The 27,254-nt window shown below is 40.9% G+C and overlaps 1 protein-coding gene across 5 annotated transcripts; it reads left to right on the plus strand.

The window, feature by feature from the left end:
- Nucleotides 1-1,118: 1,118 nt before the first annotated feature.
- On the plus strand, nt 1,119-25,879 carry erbb2 (erb-b2 receptor tyrosine kinase 2). Of its 5 annotated transcripts, none has more exons than XM_034119170.1 (28): nt 1,119-1,415; nt 6,765-6,806; nt 9,244-9,395; nt 9,840-10,020; nt 10,236-10,376; nt 11,369-11,434; nt 11,542-11,657; nt 11,766-11,907; nt 12,199-12,327; nt 13,965-14,106; nt 14,672-14,745; nt 14,984-15,074; nt 16,204-16,406; nt 16,911-17,040; nt 18,179-18,269; nt 20,092-20,246; nt 20,330-20,377; nt 20,458-20,596; nt 21,223-21,345; nt 21,448-21,546; nt 21,631-21,816; nt 22,013-22,168; nt 22,261-22,336; nt 22,756-22,902; nt 23,093-23,190; nt 23,924-24,115; nt 24,213-24,606; nt 24,700-25,879. In XM_034119170.1, the coding sequence occupies exons 1-28, from the start codon at nt 1,343-1,345 to the stop codon at nt 25,050-25,052; spliced, it is 3,939 nt and encodes a 1,312-aa protein (XP_033975061.1). In that variant the 5' UTR covers nt 1,119-1,342; the 3' UTR covers nt 25,053-25,879. The 5 variants fall into 5 exon arrangements, with proteins under 5 accessions (XP_033975061.1, XP_033975063.1, XP_033975062.1 ...); XM_034119171.1 differs by having other exon boundaries at nt 1,120-1,415; nt 24,216-24,606; XM_034119172.1 differs by lacking the exon at nt 6,765-6,806.
- The last annotated feature ends 1,375 nt before the right edge of the window (nt 25,880-27,254 follow it).

Genomic DNA, 27,254 nt, shown 5'->3' on the forward strand with positions numbered 1-27,254 from the left:
TGAAAACTTGTGTTGTGCATGCCTAAGAGAGTAGCTTTTAGTTTTGTTTCCTGATAGCTCCGTGCAATATGTCGGACTCTGACCCTGGCTGCTGTGGGTGGAGAGAGTGGATAGATTTGGATGAATAGAGTTTATTCTTCCTCCCTCAACTCCTGATTTGTGACCGTGAAGTGAAGGGCATGAGAACTATGAAGATGCTCCAAGTCAGTATAATGCGAAACATCTCCCTTTTTAAAAAGTCAGCTGCGCACACACATACATAGAGGAAGAACATTAAATATAAAAGTATAAACAGCACAACCTTTCATTGCAATGCAGCTAGGGGGCCTCATATGTGAGGGGGGGGGTTTGAGGGATGTGTTTGAATACAGTTTTGATTGATTATTGTAAAACCTGTTTGCCCATGGATGCTTTGAAGCATTGTTCCTTAAATGAATGATTAATACAGTCATATATAATAGCTTAATAGATAAGACATACTTTTTTATGGTTAATTGAATGACACAAGTTTACTGTGGAACAGTGATGTCATGTTAATAAGTATATTTATTACTTTATTATTTATTAAGTATACTTTACTTAAGTAAGTATAGTATTTGATGTATTTGTACTATACCTGAATACTACTTTGATATGAAAGACATAGGTGGGCCTACTACTTCTGCAAGATAGGATTAGCTGATTATTGTGGTTTATTTTGCAGACAAATCTCCAAGTTTGCTAATAATAAAAACGTAATAAAAAAGCCTTAAACATTAAAGTGTTGTATGCAATACGGAAACATAACTCATACATCATAATTAAGAATATGATATGAATCTGAAATATGCATAATAAGTAGCTTTACTTTTGTTACTTCAGGATTCTCCCCATTCTTATTGTCTCTCACTCTCTCTATAGGCCTGTTGTTACCTGTAACAGAGTGGGCTATTTTACGCAGAAGTATGAAGTAAAAATATTCTTCCAACACTAAATGTACAAAGTGTTTTGCATGAAGTTGGAGCACCAGTGCCCTGCAGATAAGTGAGTTTGGATCCCTGACTGTATATTTAAAGTGAGGGCGGGCTGAGTCAACCTGCCACTCCCAGCTCAGGCCTTCACGGGCGCGCGCCTCTGCTCCTGCGCGCGGCTGTCACGCTTTACTACCAACAGGCACGGAATTCCAGGGAGGAAGTCACTGAGATTGGAAAACGAACAACAACTGTAAAAGGTGCCAAGAAAAGGAAAAACAAACCCTGGATACGTGAAGAAGTCGGAATACGGTCTTTCCTCGCTGGGAACAGTAGAACCATCTGAAGTTTGGAGTATGGACTAGAGGCGCCGCCGCGCCGGGTCGCAGCAGATGGAGGCGGCGAGAAGTTTGCTGTTCGTCGGGGCCGTGCTGCTCGCAGCGACGGGAGCTCTGGGCAGAGAAGGTGGGTGACTTCCAGAGCTTTTCTAGCCTTAAATAGCTCCACTGTAAGCATTAAAGACACTCTTTCTAAAGGGAGTATAACAGTGGAGTATGTCGGTTATACTCATTGGTGTGAATTAACTGTATAGTCCAATTTTGAGATACTTACTTTACTTGAGTCATTTTTTGCTGCTATGTACTTCTACTCCACTACAATTCAGAGGTAAATCATGTACTTTTACTCCAGCACTACATCTATTCAATACCTTTAGTAACTAATGTGAAATATAATCAACACTTAAATAAGACTTTATTGCACCTGGAAAACCCAAGCTACCCTGCAGCATACAAAGTCCTTTAAAGTAGCTGCACCTTTACCAGCTTTGATAACACTTGAATCAATAATCAAAACATTTAATATATTATTCTGAAATTGGCTAATTTGTATAATGAGTACTTTTACTTTAGGTACTTCTAAGTTTATCTTGATGCTAATACTGTTGTACTTTCACTTGAGTAACATTTTGAATGCAGGACCTTTACTTGTAACAGAGTATTCCTACACTGGTACTTCTACTGTTACTTAAATATATGAGTACTTCTCCCACCTCTGCTCCACTGTAAGCAACATATACACTCTTTATAAATGTAATATAGAAAGTGGAGTATGTTGGTTGTACTTGAGTAAATGTTGGAGGTTCAGCTCGATCCACACAGGGTGATATTTCTAGCTGGGACGACATTCCTGCGCGAGCCCTCGGGGACAAGGCTCATGGGACTTCTGTAGCGCTGATTAGGAGAAAAACCCACCTGTCACAAAGCAGCCAGACTCACTGTTTGGACTTCAACTCCCATGTTGCAAATAGCAGTAGCAGAGGTGGGAGAAGTACTCAGATATTGTTACAGTATAACTACCAGAGTGTAGGAATACTCTGTTACAAGTAAAAGTTCAAAAATTAAGTTACTCCAAAAGAAAGTCCTCATTTTGCAAATTGACCCATTTCAGAAATATATATTACATGTTTTTATTATAAATATTGATGCATTAAAGTGTTATCAAAGCTGGTAAAGGTGCAGCTAATTTAAATGACGTTGTGTACTGCAGGGTAGCTTGTGAATTTACTCCAGGTGTAACTAAAGTCTTATTAACGTGATGATTATGAAATGATTACTTTGAAGTACAAAGCAGTAACAAATTGAAATACTCAGATAAAGTACAAGCACCTAAAAATGGTACTGAAGTACAATACTGGAGTAAATCTACTTAGTTACTTTACACCACTGCAGCTGTCACAAAGTAGCCCTGCAGCCAGATTCACTGTTTGAACTCAAACCTCCATGTCGCAAAGTTTGTTGCACAAATAAATAGTGTAGTAGTAAAAGCAGTAAAACAGAAATATGAGAACCTGCTCTGCAGCTGGGGACTGTGCGTGCAGGCGAACGTTATGCTGTTTTGCTCGGCGCGTAAACAAAAACAAACCAACAACAATAACAGACAGGGCATTGTGTGCCAAGGATCATGACGATGTCAGTTATTCACTTCTGGCTCTAAAGAGGACATTGTCTGATAGAGCGCCACTTGTCACACTCTGAGCCTGAGTGCATGCCAGTAAAACAAGAGCTAACTGAAAGTGCAAGTGCATATACAAGATGTTCCTACATTTATTTACAGATTTTATTGGATGTATAAATGTTACAATGGTTAACAAAAGAGCTTTTATGAAAGTATTTGCATTAAGGGTTTTGTCTGATTTACAATATCTTTGCAGTTAGTAATTTTAACATCAGATTATCATTGAGAGCTTCAAAACAGGGTCCAGTAAGTGAGTAGTCCATGTACAGAAACATTTTTGGTAATGGTTTAAGCGTTACAACTCATTTTTAAGCCAAAATGCCAAACATTTCATGATTTCAGCCTCAGGAATGTGATGCTTTGCTACGTTTCCTTCTCTTGCAATGCAGTAAGCTTTATATGTTAATATAGACAAAACTGTTAACTCAACCATTCAAATAATGTTTATTTACAGCACTCGTGGTTGCACAGTCCTCCATATTGATAGGCATTTATTTTAAGTGGAGACACACATCAATACGCCGGGTCAGATGATTTTAAAAGCATTTAATACATCACAAGCTAATGGCAAACATATTGACGTCAATAACGCTGAGAATCCTTTCTGTGGTCTTTATTGACATACTGGTCAGCTTTTATCAACATGCCCCGTGAGGAAATAGGCCAGTGCATGATAAAAGAAAAACGCACCAGGTTTTAGTTTTGGTCCTCTTTCTGAGTAAAAATAATATTGTAGTGGCGCTTCATTGTCTTTCATTTGCTGCTACCCCCACCACAACTTAACACTCAAACAAAGCCAATAGTCTCATCTGAAGTGATTTCCAAATACAACTGCATTGTTTGTGCGAACAGGTTGGTGCACTTTGCTGCACCGTGTCGATTTCTGAAGCATCAGTTCAGCGTCCTGTGATCGCTCTGTAACGGCCACAACGCATCATACACTAGTCTTACTTTCAGTCATCAAGTATTGTTTTTACACACACACACACCGAGCACACACACACACCCCATGTCCAACTAGTATACCATTTCAAAGGTCAGGACTCGTGTGTGGTGTTTTTTCTTCCAGTCGTTTGAATTAATTATTTTATTGCCACAGCCTGTTCCCGAGGGAGAACATTGTGTGTGTGTCTGTGTGTTTTGTGTGTGTTCGCTGGCCCCAGTATCCATCCACAGAGTTCATGTCCTCGTCACACTCCAGTGCCCCAACAGAGTGAAACTCAGTGAAGTGATTAAGTCCTTCTGGCCCTCAGTAGCAGGTCAGACCAGCCGGCCGTGACCCTCAGTCTCTGTGTCAGTGATCTAACTCACTCCGCTGGGCAGTAGACCAGAGCAGAGACTTTCAACACCTTTTTCTATGTTTTTCAAGGGTTTTTGAGTTATAAACAGGGCTATTTTCTCAATCTTTATCATATGATAAAGTCAAAATAATTGTTAAAACTATCCATTCAAGTTTCTTAAAATCCATAGGGTTGTCTTTAAATGTCTTCCGTTGTCAGTCCAAATCCATAAAGATAATACATAATATAAAAGCAGGAAATGTCCATGTTTAAGAGGCTGAAAGCATTTTCTGATAATAATGATGATTAATATATATTATTTATAATAATACTCCAATACTTAATACAACTAATCTTGTGTTCAAATGGTCCATTGAAGGGGTCTTTTGGTACAAAGCCATTAAAAATAGGGCCTTGTTTTTGGTGTCTAAAAAACTAAACATTTCTCATGACATAAAATATGGTTTTCTAAAATTACCCTCCAAAAAAATCATACAGTCAAATCTTTGCTTAGAAAATGTTTAAGACTGCAATTTGAAAATGACAGAATACATTTGAAAATGACAGAATAAAGTTGTTATAACGGTGTTATGCCGTGTTATGCATGCCCACCGAGAAATGCATGCACCTCGCGGGACTGCGCACAGCGTAAAGCAAAAACTCCCAGACATTTCAATGATCTGTACGGCAAAGTACGGTTTGGAAACTATATCATTTCCTTTTGGAGGGCATGCATAACACGGCAAAAACCAGAGCCTCGCTGCGGGAAACTTTGGCGCTGTTCCGAGTTTGTTCTAATCTGTCAAAATGACAGACTGCTTTCAGATCTTTCCGTCATTGTTAAAAGAAATATTCGGTTAACGCGAGAGAGTTTTTTCCACAGCAGGGGTATTGTAAATGCCCAAACATCCCAGCGTCTACCTGGAAATGTGGATATGCTCATATTCCTAATAAAAAACCTGTCTGATGAAGCTGAGTGAGTGAGTTAGTGAGTTTTTACTTAGAAAAACTAAAGTGAAACTTGATTTATTTTATAGCAGGGTCTGATTATTAAATGTCCTTGTTTATTTGTGAGATGCAGTGGCATTTGTTTGGTAGTACTAGTAGGTAAAAAACACTGGTTGTTCTTGTTCCAGTCTGTTACTGTCACTTTGTTTTTGACACTTTAAAATACTACTATCCTACAAAAATGCTGTAAAATCAGATTTATTATTTAATAAAGAATTGTTTTTCAAGTAAATACCGTACCGTGGACTTGTTATTGCGATATTATCGTACCGTGAGTTTTTGGTATCGTTACATCCCTAGTGATTAGGATCAGAAGATGTTTTCTTCCCTTTGAAATGCACTGAATTTAAATGCAGATGCTTTAAAGCTGTAGTAAAGGTGTAAAACAGTGCAGGACACATTGTGATGCAATCGTGTTTGTGGTTGAGTCTACGCGTGACAGGCTGATTGAGAGAGCAGTTCAATGGGGCTCCGATACAGTGCGGATCCTGTTCTGCTTGTCTGTTGAGCAATACCTGTTTTCTCTTCCTCGGCCGTAGAGTGAAGAAAAGAATGTGTTCAGGGAGGTTGGGAGAAATGTGAAGTTTATGCAAGAAGCGCTAGGAATAGCATTGTGTTAGAACCAGGACTGACATGTTAAATCTGCAGGATAACAAAGTGACAGAGAAAGTCCTGGTGGATCAGCCTGTTCTGTTTGTGTTGAGATTTGGAGGGATCTGATCCATCAGAGAGGAGGCCAGAGCCTGTTGACTCTTCTGTTGTGTCACACTGCTGCTCCTCCATGGTGCAGTCTCACTCCTGCAGAAGCATCGCTGCTACCGTGTTTCTGTTACCAGCGTACACACACACGCACACTCCCTGTGCTAACTGGCACTACGCCACTAACAGGTGTGGCTTCAAGCTGGCTTTCAGTCTGCAGACAGTCCCAAGCAGCACAGTGTTGCAGGACACAGATTAAAGTCGCTGTCTCATCTCTTGAAGAAAGCTAGGTCAAGTCACAGTTACTTCTTAGAAGATACCAAAATAAGCAATGTCTGCAACAATGTAGAAAAAAACTTCTAAACTGTGAATCTCTCCTTGAAGGCATTGCACTCTGTTTATGCACCAAAATAACCACAATATTAGTTACCCCAATATATAAACATAAAGCGTCTCCCGAGCTCTTTATGATGACAAACCTCTGTGTCGTCCCGTCCTCAAGTGTAGTTTGGAAAAACTAAAAAACACATTTTCTGTTCAACAATGCTGGACAGCATATAATACAAATAATTGTCTTTGTTTGAAGTTCTTGTAATGTATAAAACCTGCTTCTGCATGAATGCTGTATTGTTGTAATTGAAGACTAATTGGAAATGATTTTTAAAAAAATGTAAATTGTTAGAAGCTTGATAATCAGAAGCTTTACTGAACACAGAAATGCACAACTGTAATCAATTAAATGATTAAAATGTAAAAGAAAAAAGGCATCAAAGTAGAAATGTTCTCTCGTTCTTTGTCTTGTTAACCACAGAAACACCTGACCAGAGGACGTTTCCAGAGCCAGGTGTCCGCGGTACGCTAAGCAGAAGCCAGCTCTAACTCATTTAACTTTGAATGTCAGTGGCAGTCACTAGTTGTGTGTGTGTGTGTGGGTGAGCCGGACACAGAGATCCGAACTGAACTACAACATGCTCCCCCCAACTCACTGGGGGAATACAACTATGTGTGTCATCTTTTAGATATGCTAAGACACATTCCTGTGAAATGACACTTTCCAGAGTCCAAAGAGAGTTGGGCAACGACACGTACACTGTGAAACCGAGAGAAAGAAATGAATGGGGGAAGAGAGGGGGGAAGTTTTAAGATGAATGGCTTTTAAAGAAGGTGATACAAATAAGTTGCGAGTGATTTTGAAGGAGTAAGGCAGTGATAGTGTCATGACAGTGAGCAGCACAGTAAGTGATAAAAGAGGGATAATTTTAGGCCACAGGGATGAAGGGGTGGGCAGCTCCTCACAAGGCCACTAATACACACACACACACACACACACACACACACACACACACACACATAGCCGTTGCTGAGAGACTTTTGGAGAGCAAACAATGAGGAGAATAAACGGAGAGGAAGCTGAGAACTGGCTTTACACACTTTTTAGAAATGGATAATCTGCCCCGTTGTACTTTCTGTTACGGTACATTTACCTAATCCCCAGTGCTGACTGTGTGTGTGTGTGTGTGTGTGTGTGTGTGTGTGTGTGTGTGTGTGTGTGTGTGTGTGTGTGTATGTGTGTGTGTGTGTGTGTGTGTGTGTGTGTGTGTGTGTGTGTGTGTGTGTGTGTGTGTGTGTGTGTGTGTGTGTGTGTGTGTGTGTGTGTGTGTGTGTGTGTGTCAGAGTTTCAGGGAGTCAGATTTTGTTTCTGTTTGGATATTCTGTCTTGTTAAAAATGATTTAAACGCTGGAGAATTAAAGCCCGTCTCCCCTCTTGGCGAGACTTGTAAAACTATTTTCCATGATGACACCACTGAAGGAGACAGTGATTAGTCATTTGATTTGATATTTGACACAAGCTGCAACCGCTGGGTATGTATTTTAGGCCGCCGGTTGCTCAATTAATCTTAGACCCTTTTGCCGCAGTAGTTGTCAGATTTTAATGTGGACCCTATTGACACTTTGTCACCTTTTACTTCTTACATAAGTGGCAGACGTGATACCAGCATGTCTTGAACACATATCTTCTGAACTCTGTTGAACCCCAGTGTATCATTAAAATCAAACTCCTCACACGTGCCTGAACTTCCCGCTCCTCCGGTGATGTCCATCCATCCAGGGGGGACGGAGATAGCACAGGGGGGGAGGGGGCTTGAATTGGGAAAGTGGGTTGACTATTGAAAGACTGTTGGAGGGGAGCCAGAGGAAGTCATTTATAACCTCAGCAGAAGAGGGTCTGTCCACTGTGTGAATGCCTGCTAAAAGCATGGTGTGTGTGTGTGTGTGTGTGTGTGTGTGTGTGTGTGTGTGTGTGTGTGTGTGTGTGTGTGTGTGTGTGTGTGTGTGTGTGTGTGTGTGTGTGTGTGTGTGTGTGTGTGTGTGTGTGTGTGTGTGTGTGTGTGTGTGTGTGTGTGTGTGTGTGTGTGTGTGTGTGTGTGTGTGTGTGTGTGTGTGAATTGTATGACCCTGAATTATACAGTCTATCTGTGTGACCCACTGCGGGGAATCTGTGCTCTGTGCTGAAAGTGGAAACTATATCACACACACTAAGAGACAGGACTGAGGCGTGCATGTGGTTTGTGTTTCAGAGAACCCATTCAAGGCCACTTATAGATACATAGTCAAAATATGTGGAGTTCTAACAGTCATTATTCAGAGATTCAACATATAACACAAGGTCCATGTGCATTTCAAGATTTTGTCTATAAATTGCTACTATCCAAGGTTACTTTTGAAGTTTAAAGTCAGCAGGGTCACTTTATATCTTATGTATCACAGCAAAGTGAGAGCAGCCAAAATCAATTTTATAGCTGCAAAAAAACTATTTGTTTTATTTTGATTTGAATTAATGAATATTTTAGTCTAAAATATAATTATATATTAAAGAAAAACTTTCACTTTCACTTTTGAGTTACTGAGATTTTTGGTCATTTTTCATTGACAGTGGGATCTCTGTCAAAATTAAAACATTTTGAAAGATAACCAAGATTAACTTTTTAATTTTTACGAAAAATAAAATGACAGAAATCTCCCCTACGAAAAACAACCATCTACAGTACGTACCCAGCAAATTGACTTAAGCTAATATAGTCATTTAATCACCCAACCCCAGTGTATAGAAACATTTACAGTTGATGAACGTTTGTTCCTTTGGTGTGTTTAAACATTATTTTATATTGAATATGCTGTCCAAATCATTTTTAATAACAACAGCATGAATATAGGTGTTCACAGTGTTTTAGGTGCAGGATGTTTATTTTATTCATTATTTTGTGTTAAATGTGTTGTCTATGTTGCAGTATGCCTGGGTACAGACATGAAGCTGGACCTGCCCTCCAGCCTGGAAAATCACTACGAGACCCTGAAGCTGCTCTACACCGACTGCAAGGTCGTCCACGGCAACCTGGAGATCACTCACCTTCATGGAAGCCCGGACCTCTCCTTCCTAGAGGTAAATACAGAGAGTGGGTTTTTGGCTGTATTTGAGTCCAAAATAGGCATATTCGCATGTAGACCTCTCCTTAAGAGTGTGGGGGTTTCTGTCTGTAATAATGACGGCATTAAATGACACAAATAGACCCATTAGTTATAAAAAAATAAGACATAGTTTGTTGATTATTATGTCTTGATCCAATAGTTTGTAATTTTTTTGTCAAATTACTTTCTGTATAGTCTGTTATCTATCACATTGTGAATGGTTTACAATATTTATGTTGGGCTGAAATAAGCCCAATTCTTCTGCATCTTCTTGCACGTTATATTATTTTTGTTTATTTTTAATTGTGCAAGTAGACTTAAGGCAAGTATTAAACTGCATTGCTGAGTTAGCTATGATTTTTCCAAATGTTTTGTTGCCACATGACACTCATCCTTATGTTTCTTCTTCTCTCTGCAGGGGATCGTGGAGGTTCAGGGTTATGTACTTGTAGCCCATTTGTCAGTGAGTGTGTTGCCTTTGGACAACCTTCGCATCATCCGAGGCAGCCAGCTGTACAACTCCAGCTACGCTCTGGCTGTGCTCGATAACACTGTGGGCGGATTGGGGCTCAGGACGCTGCGGCTACGTAGCCTCACAGGTCAGATCATAAGAAAGTAGAGATCAGAGTGTGTATTCAAGTTGCCTGGACTTGTTAATTTTATCAATATCTTCAGCTTTAATGGGAATAAGACATGTTTTGGGCTCCTGTTCATTGTTGGATTTGTAGCGCAGAGGAGTTTTGTGCCTTCTTTTCATGAAGCATCTGTCTTCTACTCTAACAGTGTGTTAATGAGTGTATTGTCTGTCCTGCAGAGATCCTGTTGGGAGCTGTGTATATTTGGGGGAACCCCCAGCTGTGCTACCCTGACCCCCAGACCATTGTTTGGAGGGACACGTTAGATCAGCACAACACATACGACAGTGCGCACCGACTGCAGGGACGGGCCCCCAATTGTGAGCAGCTGACCGACTGATTGAAATATGTTAAACATCAGTGTTAGTGTTGTCATTGTCTGTAAGAAGTATGCACAAACCAGTCTCTCTGTTAATCACACACACACACACACACACACACACACACACACACACACACACACACACACACACACACACACACACACACACACACACACACACACACACACACACACACACACACACCTACCATGTATACATCACTTCATTACATTGACTTTCATGCATTTCCTGGAGACTTATCCTAACCTTAACCATAACCAACACATGCCTAACCATAACCCTTACCCTTAACCTAACCCTAACCCTAACCAAGTCTTCACCCTAAAATGAATGATTCCCCTCATTATGTCCCCATAAGGGAGGCGAGTCCCCACACGTGACTGTGTAAGATTTAGGTCCCCACAAGTATAGTAATGCTAGGCCACACACACACACACACACACACACACACACACACACACACACACACACACACACACACACACACACACACACACACACACACACACACACACACACACACACACACACACACACACACACACAGACCTAGCTGTGCTTGACAAAACACACCCAGGCAAACAACAGCATGTGAATATCTGCATACACAACACGCCTTACGCATTTATTTGTATGCACTATATGCAACTTATTTATATTAATATTGTATTGTTGATTGTATTATTTTGCATTTCTTTAGTTTTTATTGTTAGTTGTATTGCTTTTATTGCTACAATGTTGATGAGCCAAAACCACACAGCTTTACCCCCTTTTTTGATTCTTTAAAAATAAAATAAAATGTTAGCTATTCTATTTTACTCTTTTCTATTTGAACATCCGCGTAGCAGTTCTGATTCAGTATACTGGCGACTAGCTGCAGGCCGAGCAGTAGACACTTATTGTGTTATTATTTTGTTAAATTGTGCTCGCTCTGATTTGTTGTTGTTGTTGTGCTCCTTATGGCTCAGGTCCCAGTTGTGCCTCTGTTTGTGCGAAAGGCTGCTGGGGAGAAACTGCACAGGACTGCCAGACCTGTGAGTAATAAAATCATGTGCAGAGCATGGCAGTGACATTAAATAATTGTTACTGGAAAAAGTCCTGAGCAGGTGCAGAAAATTGATTTTGTCGTCTCCGTTTAAAGTGACACGGATAAACTGTGCATCTGGCTGTCAGCGCTGTAAAGGTCCCAACCCCCATGACTGCTGTCACACACAGTGTGCGGCCGGGTGCACAGGGCCCAAAGACTCAGACTGTCTGGTGAGTAAACACACACACTCTCCGTCACTCACAACACATGTATTTATCAGATAATTGTTGTGGTTGCCATTTCTGTCATCATCATTTCCTCGTTCCTCTTCGCTCCAGGCTTGCCGTCACTTCAACGACAGCAGTGTGTGTAAGGAGAACTGTCCTCCGCCCACCATCTACGACCCTGTCACCTTCCAGACCAAACCCAACCCAAACAAGAAGTTTAACTTTGGAGCAACATGTGTCAAGACGTGCCCCTGTGAGAAACGATTTTGAATTAACTGCGTTTATCCAGAAAAGCTTCCACTCAGTGCTCAGCTTTAGCCACTGTGCAGTTTGACTTGTTTACCTGATGATCATGTTTTGAGGGGAAAATATTATATATTCAGGTTCCTTGCCAAGATTTCCACAAATACAGAAATACAAACCTGGCATTCTTACAATTCTATTCCTGAAACTTTAACGCTAAAGGCTACCCTTTTCTCACTTCACAATCATTTTATTTTTGCTGCAAAGACGCCCTTTGATCACTTTGTCTTATTGTCTGCAGATAACTACCTGGCTATGGAAGTAGCTTGTACTTTGGTTTGTCCCAAAGCCAACCAGGAAGTTATCGTCGCCAACCCTGAGGGAAACGAGCTGCAGAAATGTGAAAAGTGTGAAGGAGACTGTCCCAAAGGTGAGAGTCATTTAGTGCTTGTAGGTAGATTTGCATTAACACCCAACACATTGTTTACAAACACACAATGGCCATGTAATAAGATTCAGCTGAACAGTTACATCCAGCAGGAAAACGCAGCATGTCACAAATAAGCTACATTTAATTCACAAATACAGTAAGAGAATGAGTATAGTCAAATGGCCTCCACATAAGTATATCTGAATCCTTTAACACCTCCATTGATTTGGTAAAGCACGACATTTGCAGCATTAATGTGCTGCGCAAAGATCTGCAGAAACTGTGATGCTAAAGGTTTACCTGATAAAGCGACCACTGTGTGTAACAAGTAGCTTTCCATGTTTCCAACACAGGAAAAACTACCTCTCACTTTGTGGCTCAGATGTTACATAACGTTCATGTGTAATGTTGTTGAGTAACTTGCATTCTCCTTGTGCATGTCATGGTGCTTCAGTGCAGGTTATTGTGATTTGCAGGGATGTTCTGCTGCATCACATGCAGACTGTAGTTAAAAGTGAACCGACCTGTTTCTGCAGCAACTTGTTGTTGTTACCGCGATTTGTCTCGTGGTTCGGAACATTTTGAACTTTATTATAAAGCTCTGTTGTGATTGTGTCGCGCCCAAACAAAAACATTTTTCAAGTAATACAAGACAGAATGATATGATAATCTCCGCGCTACGGGTGCTCCGTGCATGCAGGCAGTGACATGTAATATCCAAGGATTAGAGACTGTTGGATGCTGCTGTTTTGAGCATTGCAATATATTTATTTTCACTATGTTATTTATTTATGATTATTTTTAGGCTCAGCAAAGATTTGTTGTCAGTTTGTATAGGTGTTGCTATCTGCTTTTTTTTTAGCGTGCTTCTACAATCAGAGAGTTACAAGGGTCTGTAAATGCAATGAAAACAATTGGCCACAGCAAATCATTTATATTAAAAATGTAATTTTTACTTTTGAATACTTCAGTACAAAGGATGTATTGAATCATTTAAGTGATATATGTGTACACATATAAATCATTAGTCAAAAAAGGGCTACATTTGATTGAATTATAAAAGGTATATTTTGCAGATAAACCTATTAACCCCGCCTCCTTAAACAAACAAACGGCTCTTTTGAACGGCACTCGCAAAGGAACGGAGCCATAAGATCCGGCTCCCTTCAAAGAGCCATAATTCCCATCACTAATAGCCAATCAAAATGTGAGTGTTACGAAGTAATGTCACTATGTTATGGAAGTGAACAAAGGAGTGTGTGGGAGAGAAACTCCCTCTGGAGGTAATTTAGCCTTTGCAGACCATTTACATGCATACAAACCTATATAACACACTACAGTAAAGAGAAAACCACAAAAAAGATAATAAGACCCTTTTAATAATCCTGCTTTTTGCTCTCAATTAATCATTAAAGAAGTTCTGTTGCATACGTTTTGACCTAAGTTGGGACTTTTCGTTGGTAGACATGTTTAACACCACTATTTTTTAAGTGCAATCAATCACTTATGAAGCTCTTATTCAGATAAAGCATGGAGGTTTGTTGATCATTATTTCCCTGTTATATCGGACCTCTTTTGTTTAATTCCTGGATATTAGATAAACTGTTTGATACCCGTTGTCATGGTTTGTATTTCAGTGTGTTATGGTCTGGGTATGGACAACCTCGGTGTCATGGACAACCACGGCGTCACCATGGTAACATCTTCTAATGTGGAGCAGTTCAACAAGTGCAAGAAGATATTTGGCAGTCTGGCTTTCCTCCCTCAGAGCTTTGCAAGGTAAGAGACACAGAATAAAATACATGCCCATGGATTTAGCTCACAAAGATGCAAAATTAGACAAAATATAGTAATAAGCTTCAGTAACATCAAATAGCAGACTTTATACTGTTGCAAAGCCTTATCGCTTCTGTTCAGCCCTTTGAGTATTTGAGTTTGTGGAAGGTTCTTTGTGCAAGTCAAGAGGAAAGTCGCCACCCTAGCCAAACCCTACTCAAATGTACTTCAAACCCAGATATGAATGTGTTTTATTTCTACAGTACTTTATGCCAACAAAGAGGTCTTTTAACATCATGAAGTCTTATTCAAAGTCAATAGAGACTTTCTGTATCAGACAGTCTATACAATGATAATGTATAACGTGAAGCTGAGGTGCATAATCTTAATTATTATCATGTGTCTGCCAACAGTTCACAGTAAAGGTGACAGTTGTAAACACATGCCTGAGATTGCAGATCAGTGATGTAATATTTCACAAGACGGTTTCCTTGAAACAATCAAATGTTATATTCCTTTTTGTTGTGCTGTTAAATTGTTATTTAACCTTCATGCTGTCATTGTTCAGGGACTCTGCGAGCAACACATCAGGTCTGTCCCTCGAACAGCTCAGCGCCTTCAAGTCTCTGGAGGAGATTACAGGTACTGAACAGTGAGGAGATGTTTGTTGCATCCTTTTTTAAGGTTATACCAAGAAAAGGAACATCAGGTTATGCAATATAAAAAACGGTTTCATTCATAACTGTTGTAAATGGGTTTTTCCTGCAAATGCATTCAGATTTTCCAAATAACACCACATGCAAGTCTGATATGTATTCAGAGCATACTGTGTCTCCTCTGTTTGAGTGTGTTTTATATATTGTCGGTTTGTGCTTGGCAGGTTATTTGTACGTTGATGCCTGGCCAGAAGAGTGGACTGACCTCCATGTGTTCGAGAACCTGAAGGTGATCAGAGGCAGGATGCTCTACAAGTAAGACTTTTACACTTCCTCAAATTGTATTTTATTATAGGTCTTCTTTTAAATATGTTATCAACAAACAAACTGGAAACAAACATTAGACCAATTGTTATACATAGTTGTCTTCTCTTATAATTGAGCCTTACAATTAAGCTTGATGAAAAAAGGGCAAATTAATAAATAATAATTGAATAACTCTGGCATTAAGCGCCAATGAGACAAATATAGAGATGATAGAAATAATTATTAAATGCAAAAAAAGTAAACTAATAGGGTTCAAAGGGTTCAAACAAGAGTAAAAATGCATATAAGTTAATGTAGAGTATCCATTTCTTTCTGTGTTGCATCACCTCATGCTGTGTTTATGCTCTGATTTTGTCTCAGTTCAGGCAGTTTGTTCCCTTTCAGTGTAATAAAGGCTAATTATTAACCTGCACAGCTGCAGCACACACCTGCCAGGATTACTGTAAAGTCTAAGGAACACTATCTAGTGTAGCGGGCTTAATTGAGGTCATAGTGACACATGTGAGATCTACTTGTTTGACACGGGTTTAAAAGAAAGTTTAACAATATGATACGCTGTCTGGGTAATTACATTACATGTTACTTGTTAGACGCTTTTATCCAAAGCGACATACATACTCAGTACTGTGGGCAATCCCCACAGGAGCAATTTGGGGTGAAGTGTCTTGCCCAGGGACACAACGACATGCTGACTGCAGTGGGGTTTGAACCTGTGACCCCCTGATCCCAACAGCAGCGCACTATTCCACTGCGCCACACGCCTCCGTTAATTCAAAACAGTATTGCTGTTACTTTTTTGTAACTTAATTGTCTAACTTTGCGGTTTTTCCTTCATTTGTGTATTCTCCCACTTTCTCAGGAATACAAGAATGTCAGGTTAGAGTTTATCTTAATCTTGCACACAACCAGACTCTGGTACTCTACACTTTAACCAAATTATAGACGGAAAATCTAAATGAGGTATGTTGAGACTAGGTTTTTTAGTCATAGTCAATAGTAAGTTATTAAATAATAATGTGATACAGAATAGTTAGTGACTTTCAGTATAAAGGGACAGACTTAAGAACGTTGACTCCACAGTTGTTTCTAATGTCACTCACAACTTCTCTCTGTTCAGGGGGGTGTTTTCACTCGCCATCCAGAATCTGCACATCCGCTCTGTTGGGTTGCGTTCACTACGCAGCGTCAGCGGAGGTTTGGTTCTGTTGCACAACAACTCCCAGCTGTGCTACACCAGTTCCCTGCCCTGGAGCACGCTGCTGCACCCCACCCAGGGGCCGCACCGCATCGTCAGCCTGAACCAGGACGCCCAGCTCTGTGGTGGGGGAACACACTGATGCAGTGCTAAAGTCCATTAAAAATGTTGACTCCATCCAATTTAGTGTCACTTTTTCTGTGCAAGCACACCTGTACAGAGTAGAGTAAACAAATTCTCAAATAATATTTTGTTGTTTTTTTTAGTTAATATAAATGTAATTATTGTGTTAAATGGGCAAGTGTCTCCTGAATTGAATCAATATGACATTGTATTGTGGCAGACTCATATTATAACTCATATAACTTATTTATAACCCTAATTTAGGTCACTGTTGGTTGCACTTTGACCACTTACTTTATCGTGTACGTCACTTAAACCAAGTTTATTATCTTTCATCAGATACAAGATTCAATTACATTTATTGTAACAATTGCAAGCAGCTGCAAAACAAACACGATTTTATCAATTGCATTTTAAGCACGTATGTCGTTGCAGTGAACTGAGGGGAGGGGCCATCAGAAAGTACGGTGTGCATCATGCTCTTTTTGCTCTTTGTGTGTCTTTAGAGGAAGAGGAGCGTGTGTGTCACCAGCTGTGCAAGGGGGGCTGCTGGGGCCCGGGGCCGAATCAGTGTGTGTCCTGCACGGCTTTCAAACGCGGCACTGAGTGCGTGGATCAGTGTGACACCTACCAGGGGTAAGAGACTTTGTGTGTGCGTGGGTGTGGCTGCACAAAATAAATAAAAGCCAAGTGATAATGTTCCTATTAATACAGAGGACTGTGTGTCATAATGCACAAACAAGTTGTCCAGGAAAGAAAAGCGACTAATAATGTTTTCACTGAAAGTGAAGATGTGAACAGGTGGATTTATGTGGGGTTAAGTGGAATGGCAGCCAGTGCCAAATAACAAAGTAGTCTCATTCAAATCAATTGGAAAGCTTTTAACTTCAATTGTGCCCTTAAGCAACAATAGATCAATGACAAAGCAAATATGTTTGATAACACCGGGAGACTCAGTTTCTTTGAACAATAACAGAGCAGATTTTTTGGTATGATGTACATAAGTAAATGTATTGCACATTTAGATAATACCTTTTAAGGTTATTTTGTAATCAGTTGCCCTGCAGTTGATGATGATGCGTGCATGCTTAACTAGTCAAAAAGCCTAAATAATCCTACAGATAAAGTCTTGTTAAAATGCCCAAATAATAATGTTTTTTAAAATCACTTTAACAAGGTTTGTGTAATTGTACCGATGTGATGAAACAGGAGTCTTGTTTTCACTTCAAACTAAATGTGTCTGTTGCCCATGTAATTTTGGTCTAATATTTGGGCTGATCAATATTGTTAACATCAATATCATATTATTTATATTTATTTTTATCATGATGTGGCAAATGTTGAAACCAACCGTTTGTTACATTTGTCCAAAAAACTAAGTGTAATGATGAGGCTTTAAAGGGTTTATGTGCCAAACTATTTCTAACTAGTGTTGGCCGTAGCTTCATATTTACTGCACTGATGAGGAGAGAATGGCTCAATTAACTCCCAGCAAAAAAGCGATTAAGTGTCAAACATTCCTTTAACAAAATATATATCATATGATCACAATACTATTCCACTCAAAGTTGTTTACAATAATAAACATTGCTGTCCAGCCCTCTGTGGTGCAGAGGACACGTTATCATGTGTAGGTCATCTGGTCCGCTGGGCCCCCATTTCTAAAAATGTCTGTCCTTATGATGGTGTCAGGTGCTTTAGATAAAAGATCCTAACAGATGCCAGGCCGTGTTATTGGAACGTTACGTTAAATCCCTGTGTGCTTGTGTTGCAGGTCCATCCGCGAGTACATCGCTGAGTCTCTGTGTGTCGCTTGTCACTCAGAGTGTCAACCTCTCAATGGCTCCACCTCCTGCCGTGGCTCGGTAAGATGTTCATGCAGCCTATAGTCGTTATTTATTAAAAATAAAATCTGCAAAAAGCACCATATACTCAACCATAATAATGACTGACGATAAAGTAAATCAAACTTTTTGTGCTTATAATAGTTATTGATTCTGGAAAAGACCTTCACACTGTTCAGCTGCTCTTTACTTTTTATCCAGACGTTTTTAATCCTTGCAAGAACAATATGTCTTAGGAACATTTAAAAACCTTCACGCAACAACAACAACACAACAACAACAACACCACACAGCTGGACATTCCTGTTACTATTGGTCTTTTGTGTGTCATCAAAAATCGTTCTGAAATGACTGAACAATTCATCTGTAGTTTTACCTTTTTTAATTGTAACATTTAATTGGACAAGACAAGCATTAGAAAAAAAAAATCCGTTACGCTCTGGGAACTTCAAATATGCATATTTATTGTTTTAAGCTTTTTGATTTTACTACTTTAATTTTGTAAAACAAAATATGTTTTACCTACATAATCGGGGTATAATCGGGGTACCTCAAGGCTCCAGCTTGGGGCCTCTTCTCTTTAACATCTACATGCTACCACTGGCTCAGATAATGAAAAACAACAAAATAAGTTACCATAGCTATGCGGATGACACACAAATGTAAGTAACCATTTCACCAGGAGACTATGCTCCAATTCAAACACTGAGTAAGTGCATTGAACAAATCAATGACTGGATGTGTCAGAACTTTCTCCAATTAAACAAAGATAAAACTGAGGTAATGGTTTTTGGAGCCAAGGCAGAACGTATAAAAGTTAGCGCTGAGCTTCAGTCTGCAATGTTCAAAACAACAGATAAAGCCAGAAATCTAGGTGTAGTCATGGACTCTGACCTGAGTTTCAACAGTCACATTAAAACAGTTACTAAATCAGCCTACTATCACCTAAAGAATGTATCCAGGATTAAAAGACTAATGTCACAGCAGGATTTGGAAAAACTTGTCCATGCTTTTATCTTCAGTAGACTCGACTACTGCAATGGTGTCTTCACAGGTCTCACTAAAATATCTATTAGAAAGCTGCAGCTGATTCAGAACGCCGCTGCTCGAGTCCTCACTAACACTAAGAAAGTGGATCACATCACTCCTGTTCTGAAGTCTTTACACTGGCTTCCTGTGTGTCAAATAATTGATTTCAAAATACTGCTGCTGGTTTATAAAGCTTTGAATGGTTTAGACCCAAAATACATGTCTGACCTCCTGCTGAATTATGAACCATCCAGATCTCTCAGGTCTTCAGGGACTGGTCAGCTGTCTGTCAGCATTCAGTTATTATGCTCCAAATATCTGGAACAAACTACCAGAAATCTGCCGGTCCACTGCAACTCTGACTACTTTTCAATCCAGGCTGAAGACTTTTCTTTTTGCCATTTTCCTAATGTCTTTCATTTTTGTAAAGCACTTTGAATTGCCTTGTGTTGAAAGGTGCTATATAAATAAACTTGCCTTGCCTTACATAATCTAAAATAAGCATTAGTTGCAGCTCTTTAAAATACTCTTTTGAATTTGTTCTGCTATCTGTGGAGATTGATTGAATATATACATAGAAGTATGATTTCCAGGCATTTCTTAATACATCACAAAGTAAAAACTTTTACAATACAATGAAAATTAAAAGTCGGTCAGAAATTATATAACCACTATTTCTGGGTTCAATTCCTGCTTGGCAGATTTGTTTCACCACACTTCCTGAAATAATCTAAATAAATTAACTCTATTAACCCCTTTCTAGATGTGTGCAAAAGTAGAGACATGATGAAATGTGTCTTCTTTGCGTCTTCAGGGTGCAGAGCATTGTTCAGAGTGCAGAAACTTCCAGGACGGTGAGTTCTGTGTGGATCATTGTCCCAGCGGTGAGAAGGAGGATCAGCAAACTGTGTGGAAGTACAGCAATGCTTCAGGACACTGTCTGTCCTGCAACACCAACTGCACGCTGTCGTGAGTACACACACTTCACAAACACACACACACACTGCACACACAATGGGAATGATCTCACACCCAGTACTTCTGTGTTTCAGCTGCACGGTGATGGATGAGAGAGGCTGTCCCGTGGATAAAAGGCCAGGGTGAGCTGCTTCAACTGGTCAGATGTTTAAATGGTAGATTTTCTCTGTGGAGCTGTGTCTCACTGGTTTTCTCTGCACAGACCGGGGACAACCATCGCGGCTGCAGTGGGTGGAGTGGTGCTCTTCTTCATCCTGCTGGCCCTGCTGGTCTTCTACCTGAAGAGACAAAATACGCTCAGGAGGAAAGAGACAATGAGAAGGATCCTGCAAGAACACGAGGTGGGCACCGAGAAACATTTTAAATTACAATTATTGATGCAACAATCAAAACCTTAAGTCCTGAAACCGATGGGGTCTGGGTAATGGCTGATATTGAGTACAGATCAGATAACAGATTTCAATTCATACGTTTTGTTTCGGAAAACATCAACCTTGACTTCAACATTGCTTTCCTATCTTTTAAAATAATGAAAATCAACAAGTAAATACATCAATATACATTTATTGGACTTCAGCAACTTGGTAAAATATCTACACAATTCACTGGGATTCTAATACCTGGATTGTATTCCTTTCCTAATGCAGCAGCAAATTGGCTAAACTTATAAAAGAACAAATTACAGTATATTATGTATAAGATAAACACTGAATGGAATTACATAGATCAGCCCAATTGTTACCGATACCTGATAGTCAGTATCGGTCTGCTGCATCAATATGGGTGCATAAAAGTTGCAAACACAGAGGTTTTGCAGAGGTGTTAATACTTGTTTTGTGTTGTTGTAACATGTGGGAGTTTATTAGCGGAAAGTTCAATGGTTAACATAAAAGAGACTCTTAGATTCCCTTTGGGTGATGTAGTGTGTAATGAGGAAATCTGCCATCTGCTTCCTTCATGTGTTCAGCTGGTGGAGCCTTTAACACCCAGCGGCGCGTCGCCAAATCAGGCTCAGATGCGTATTCTGAAAGAGACGGAGTTGAAAAAGCTCAGGGTGCTCGGAGCAGGGGCCTTCGGTACCGTTTACAAGGTATGTGAGCCATCATAGATGCAGAATGATAGCATTTGACTTGAGAAAACGTTAATGTGTTACATCTTCGCTGAGTTTTTCTAATTATTTTTGTTTTTTTAGGGTGTGTGGGCACCTGAAGGGGAAAATGTGAAAATACCAGTGGCCATCAAGGTGTTACGAGAGAACACCTCGCCTAAGGCCAATAAGGAGATCCTTGACGTGAGTGCAAACCAGATACACACAGTTACACCAAACATAAACACAGTTCTCAGCCCCTCAACATCTGTCCTCTGTCTCCTTCAGGAGGCCTATGTGATGGCAGGAGTGGCGAGCCCCTACGTGTGTCGCCTGCTTGGGATCTGTCTGACCTCCACGGTGCAGCTGGTCACTCAGCTGATGCCGTACGGCTGCCTGCTCGACTACGTCAGGGAGAACAAGGACCGCATCGGATCCCAGTTCCTCCTCAACTGGTGTGTTCAGATCGCCAAGGTATGTAACAGGAAGTGCACACACATACTATGGCTTGTAGAATTACATGTGTGTAATGTGTTTTTTTCTTCCTTAGGTAAACAGCACTGTGACTGTCTCATTTATTCCTTCATGGCCTTATTTTTTCTTTCAATTTTTGATGTGGTATCAGTTTGTATATTTGTGGAAACATGGATATGTGTGTGTGTGTTTGTAGGGGATGAGTTATCTGGAGGAAGTCCGGCTGGTCCACAGAGATTTGGCCGCCCGAAATGTTCTGGTCAAAAACCCGAACCACGTGAAGATCACCGATTTCGGTCTCGCTCGTCTGCTGGACATCGATGAGACTGAATATCACGCTGACGGAGGAAAGGTAAGACGGGGCTGAGAATGTAGGACCCTCTGCACCGGGCCGTTATCAATCATTTATTATTTTTAACTTCTGTTCTTAATTTGTTTCTGTAGGTGCCGATTAAATGGATGGCCCTGGAGTCTATTCTGCACAGGAAGTTCACTCACCAGAGCGACGTCTGGAGCTATGGTCAGTATCACGCGGTGCTTGAATTCAAAATAACACACTAACACTGAGGTTAGAGCTGGCTGTTTAACTTAGTTCTCATGTAGCATAAGCTCTAAAGTGAAATGTTTTCGTTTTTTTATGTTTAACAGCAGCCTCATTTTTGGAGTGATAGCGTGTGTAGTACTGATTGCAAAACTTAAGAAAGGCAGTAGTATATTTATAATAATAGTTATAAAAAAACAAATAGTAGCATACGCAATTATAGAGTTTCCAGACTGCTGCTAGTTCATATTTTATAAATGAATGTCACCTGATGTTTGCTGATCAATCACCTCCTAATAAGTGGTTCCTTATTTGGTGTTAAAACTGACACAGATGTACGTATGGCTTAGTTGCATCTGTTGTTAAGTAGTCAAAGTAATCGTACATTTCCTCTTTAGGCGTGACGGTGTGGGAGCTGATGACGTTTGGAGCTAAACCGTACGACATGATCCCAGCCAGAGAAATCCCGGAGGTGTTGGAGGGAGGAGAACGGCTCCCCCAGCCTCTCATCTGCACCATCGACGTCTACATGATCATGGTCAAATGTTAGTAGTTAAACATCTATTAATAATGATTCATATTCAATAGTTGATACTTTGGCCACACAAAGAACTATAACTTTAACACAAACTATAAATATAACAATGTGAGTCGCCCCTCAGGATCTGTGGGCATATTGTTTGTTAGTGATGAAGATAATTGATTGACACCTGTGTTTTCCTGTGTGGACGGCAGGTTGGATGATTGACCCGGACAGCAGACCGAGGTTCACAGATCTGGTGAATGATTTCTCTGCCATGGCCAGAGATCCTTCTCGCTATGTAGTCATCCCGGTATGTGAATGTGTGCTTAATGCTACAAATGTTTTACTTTTGTGACAAGAAGTTATTGTGTAATGCGAATGTTGCATTGTAGCACGGTATTTGTCTAATGCCTTCGGATGTTTTTTTCCTTGAATGAGATAAAGTATATTTTGGTCCATAGAGATAAATAAAAGACTAAGCCACTATATGCATGAGACTAGTATTACCTTGGGACCTCTAATAGTTGTAATAAATGTCTGTTATGTTAATCCTGTACAAATCTGGCATATCCGTTATCTGTCAAGTAATAATTCCACCGCAGATTACCTACGATATTTGACCACATCCACAGGTCATAATAGTCCAGTGAGAATCCTCATCTCTGTGATTTTGAATCATATTTTTTCTTTTTGAAGGACCTTTTTGTTTTCTTTGGGCCTTTTATTAAAGTTGGGTAAAGGTAGGATCCTTTGCTTCACGACATGGGAACCCATTCACATTATTATATAAACATAAAAAGGCATATTTCATATTTTTACTGTTGTATATTTAATATGTACTACTTTTTAAATAAGACACTGCTATGTAGAACCTGACATCCAGATCTGGGTGATAAATGTCGGATGTTTGGAGTTACAGCCTTCGCTCATCCTGTGAAAATCCGCTGCACGAAAACACACATGGGGAAACATTTCTAAATCACATGAGGCCCACTGGTAACACAACTCCCTTCTGACTTCATCCATGTCTTTCTGTCCTGCAGAATGAAGAGCACATGAGCATGAACAGCCCTGTGGACAGCCAGTTCTTCCGGATGCTCATGGAGGAGGAAGGGAACAACATGAGGGAGCTGCTGGATGCTGAGGAGTATCTGGTGCCTCAGCCCAACCACTTCTCCAGGATGCAGGGGGACGGGGCCCAGACCAACGGGCCGTCCAGACACCAGTCGTACAGGGTCAGTGACGGGGGACGATGTTTAAATGTACACATCCATGGAGACTTAGGAAACTTGAGTTCACCTTGTGTGTGTGTTTCCTCTCTCCTCTCCCCAGCAGAGCAGAGATACGGGTTTAGACGTGGAGCCCTCCGTTGCCGGCGGCCCCCGCAGCATGTACTCCTCTGTGAGCACTCTGGGCCGCAGCCAGTACCCCACCTTACCTCTCGGAGCCAGCGCCTCCAACGGGGTCTGGGTCCCTCAGTACCCGACGCTGGCTCGCAGCCCATCAGCCGGGGGCCAATCTGACAATGTGTTCCTGGACGGACCCCCAGACGACCCCTCGCTGCCCCCGGCAAGCCCCGGGCGCTACTGCAAAGACCCCACCTACTCCAACGGGAGCCAGGGCGACCTGGAGACTGACGGGCCCAACGGCTTCCATCACCCCCACCCATATCATTACTCACTGCCCCGACGGAACCATGGATATAATCATAATCAAGCCCCGCCAGGTAAGCGGGAGAAACATTTGTAATGTGTGATGATGTGTTTTATAAATAAATCCCAACGTGTTTTGACTTTTCTTGTTTCCTGCATCTGTTTAGAGTACGTCAACCATCAGATTCAGGATCTCAGACCGGGGATTCCCGACCGGCCGAGCACGTTGCCCCGTAAAGGCTCCAGAGTGGACCGGCGCCTCCCCAACGGCCTGAACTCCGGGCACAGCGTGGAAAACCCGGGGTATTTGGTCCCCGGGGGCCCCACGTCTCCAGCCTTCGACAACCCGTACTACCTGGACCTCGTGGCCAAAGCTAACGCTGTCGCTGCTGCAGGGGACGGCCTTGAGTCACAGGAGAGAGACGGAGGAGGGCCCAGGCAGCTCAACGGGTTTATGGCCTCAACGGCAGAGAATCCAGAGTATCTGGGACTAGCGGACACGTGGAGTGGACATACCTGAGGAGAGGGAGAAATGTGACGAACTCCAGGGGAATCACAGCTTGTGTTCTACTGAGGGGAAACGAGGAGCGAGAGAAAGGGAAGATGTGTGTGACACAAACGAGCTGGGTGTTTTATATTTGGAACATTAGGTGCCTGTGTGACTGAATCATGCACCTGAATCATAACCGGTCGATGTCGTCCGGTGAGAGTCACCAAATGCCCCAGCTGTGACACACCGACACAGTGTAGCATTAATCTGGTGTCTGTGGCATCATTCGTATTCCTGTCTTCCTGTCAGCAATCTGTCCTCTCTATGTGAATGTAAAGTGCCAAACAAAAAGAAGTTCCCTCCACCTCTGTGTATAACGCAGGACTCGATAAGCAAAGGAGTTCACATTTGTCAAAACACAACAAGGTACAAGAGTCTGATTGTCACAGAATCAAACATTTGACACTTTGTTTTGTTTTGTCTTTAATGTCTGTGGTTGTTTCTACTACATATGAAGCATTTTTCTGTGTTTCCTTCAGCTCCCTGGTGCTATACGTCATGACTCAGCCCAGCTAAAAAGAGAGAATAGTACACATTGACAAAGTGAGTTGTATTGAAAGTGGTGTTTAGTATTCTGGTCACTTTGTCTCCGACCTGATGGGGGTCTTCAACACACTCAAAGCCATTTTGTTTTGGCCAGAGAGTGGCCAGCAGCCCATCTGGCCAGTAAGCATGCTCCCTGAAAGAAAGGCATCCTGTATGGAGAAGACAGAGGCATTGTGCAACACTGGTGTGTGTGTGTGTGTGTGTGTGTGTGTGTGTGTGTGTGTGTGTGTGTGTGTGTGTGTGTGTGTGTGTGTGTGTGTGTGTGTGTGTGTGTGTGTGTGTGTGTGTGTGTGTGTGTGTGTGTGTGTGTGTGTGTGTGTGTGTGTGTGTGTGTGTGTGTGTGTGTGTGTGTGTGTGTGTGTGTGTGTGTCTCGGCTGCAGCTACTTTGTGGTACGACCCATGAAATACGAGGGCTGGGAAACTCTCAGAAATTATGTTTTTCGTTTGAACAACAAAGTGTACTTGTGTCTAAATTAGAGCCAGCGAATCAGGGATTATTTTTTAACTAATTAGGGAATCTTTTGTGCATTTTGAATCCTGTACTACGTGGCAGGATGCTGCGTGTGTCCCCCACGCTTGTGTTATTACAATGAGCCTTTTGATGTTGGTGGCCTTTTACTGTGCAAAAGAAACGCACTACAAGCTATTGATGATTAAATTCAACAAGAAGAGAAGAATGTGCATGTATGTATGTAAACATTGGGTTTGCTCCCAGTTATGGAACAAAAAGCAATCCTGCCTTTTTGTGTTGTTTGTGTAAAAGTAAGCAATGCACTCTGCACTGGAGCTGAATCTGAGGAGACAGAAGCATTGCTGCGCTGGGTCTGGATAATCAATGCATGGCTAGAATTCCACTCAGAGAGAAGACACTAAGCTCCCAGTTAATAATCAACAGCATTTTTTTTATGTTAGCTGGTGTAGGGGCTGGGGGTGGTCAACCCCACGTCAATGGAGCCATTGTCTCACCCTCATGTCCATGTTGGAAACTCAGTGCTCTCTGACTCGTGCGTCCTGACCACTTTTGTTGTCACAGCGTGCAAAGAAAGTAATAGAGTTTATTTTCTGCAGAGGTTTTGACCTGGTTCAGTGTTTGGGGGCTTCGAAATCCTGACACAAGTCTTGAAAAATGGAATGGGTTGTTGAAATGCGTACGACCCTCCATCAACACATCGGTTTCTACTCTGAAAGTCTTTTGTCTTGATGTTCTCATACGGGTGTTGAAGAGTTTTGTTCCAGAAAAAGGATAAAGTGATTTTCTATAAGAATTTCTGTAAAAATATAACATGTTTTTCTAAAAACATGATAAGACTTTATTTGAATTATCAACTATCATATACTTACACCATTTAGATTGAATTTGAATATTTTTGAGTGATAGGACTCGTATAACAGTTTATATAAATATATATACATAGTGTTTTGGAATGAAACCCTTCACATTACTGTTGCTGTCTGGTGAAGACTTCCTATCTCCAAATGAAAAAAGACTTTAGATTGATTAAAACGTTTTTCTCTGAGGTTACAACCCTTAAAATAAATTAAAGGTGCACCCCGGGTCTTCTTATACTACACAGTAACACCAGTGAATCCTTAATATTTGTATAAACAATTGAAATTCTCAACTG

This window comes from Trematomus bernacchii, unplaced genomic scaffold (assembly GCF_902827165.1).
Source record: "Trematomus bernacchii unplaced genomic scaffold, fTreBer1.1, whole genome shotgun sequence".
NCBI lineage: Eukaryota > Metazoa > Chordata > Actinopteri > Perciformes > Nototheniidae > Trematomus > Trematomus bernacchii.

Bases quoted from the DNA above. Each gene is read 5' to 3' on its own strand.
- erbb2 (XM_034119170.1), top strand. From the start codon at position 1,343: ATGGAGGCGGCGAGAAGTTTGCTGTTCGTCGGGGCCGTGCTGCTCGCA. The intron at 17,041-18,178 runs GTAAGAGACTTT...CTTGTGTTGCAG, and splicing joins CAGTGTGACACCTACCAGGG to GTCCATCCGCGAGTACATCG. The intron at 18,270-20,091 runs GTAAGATGTTCA...TTGCGTCTTCAG, and splicing joins CCACCTCCTGCCGTGGCTCG to GGTGCAGAGCATTGTTCAGA.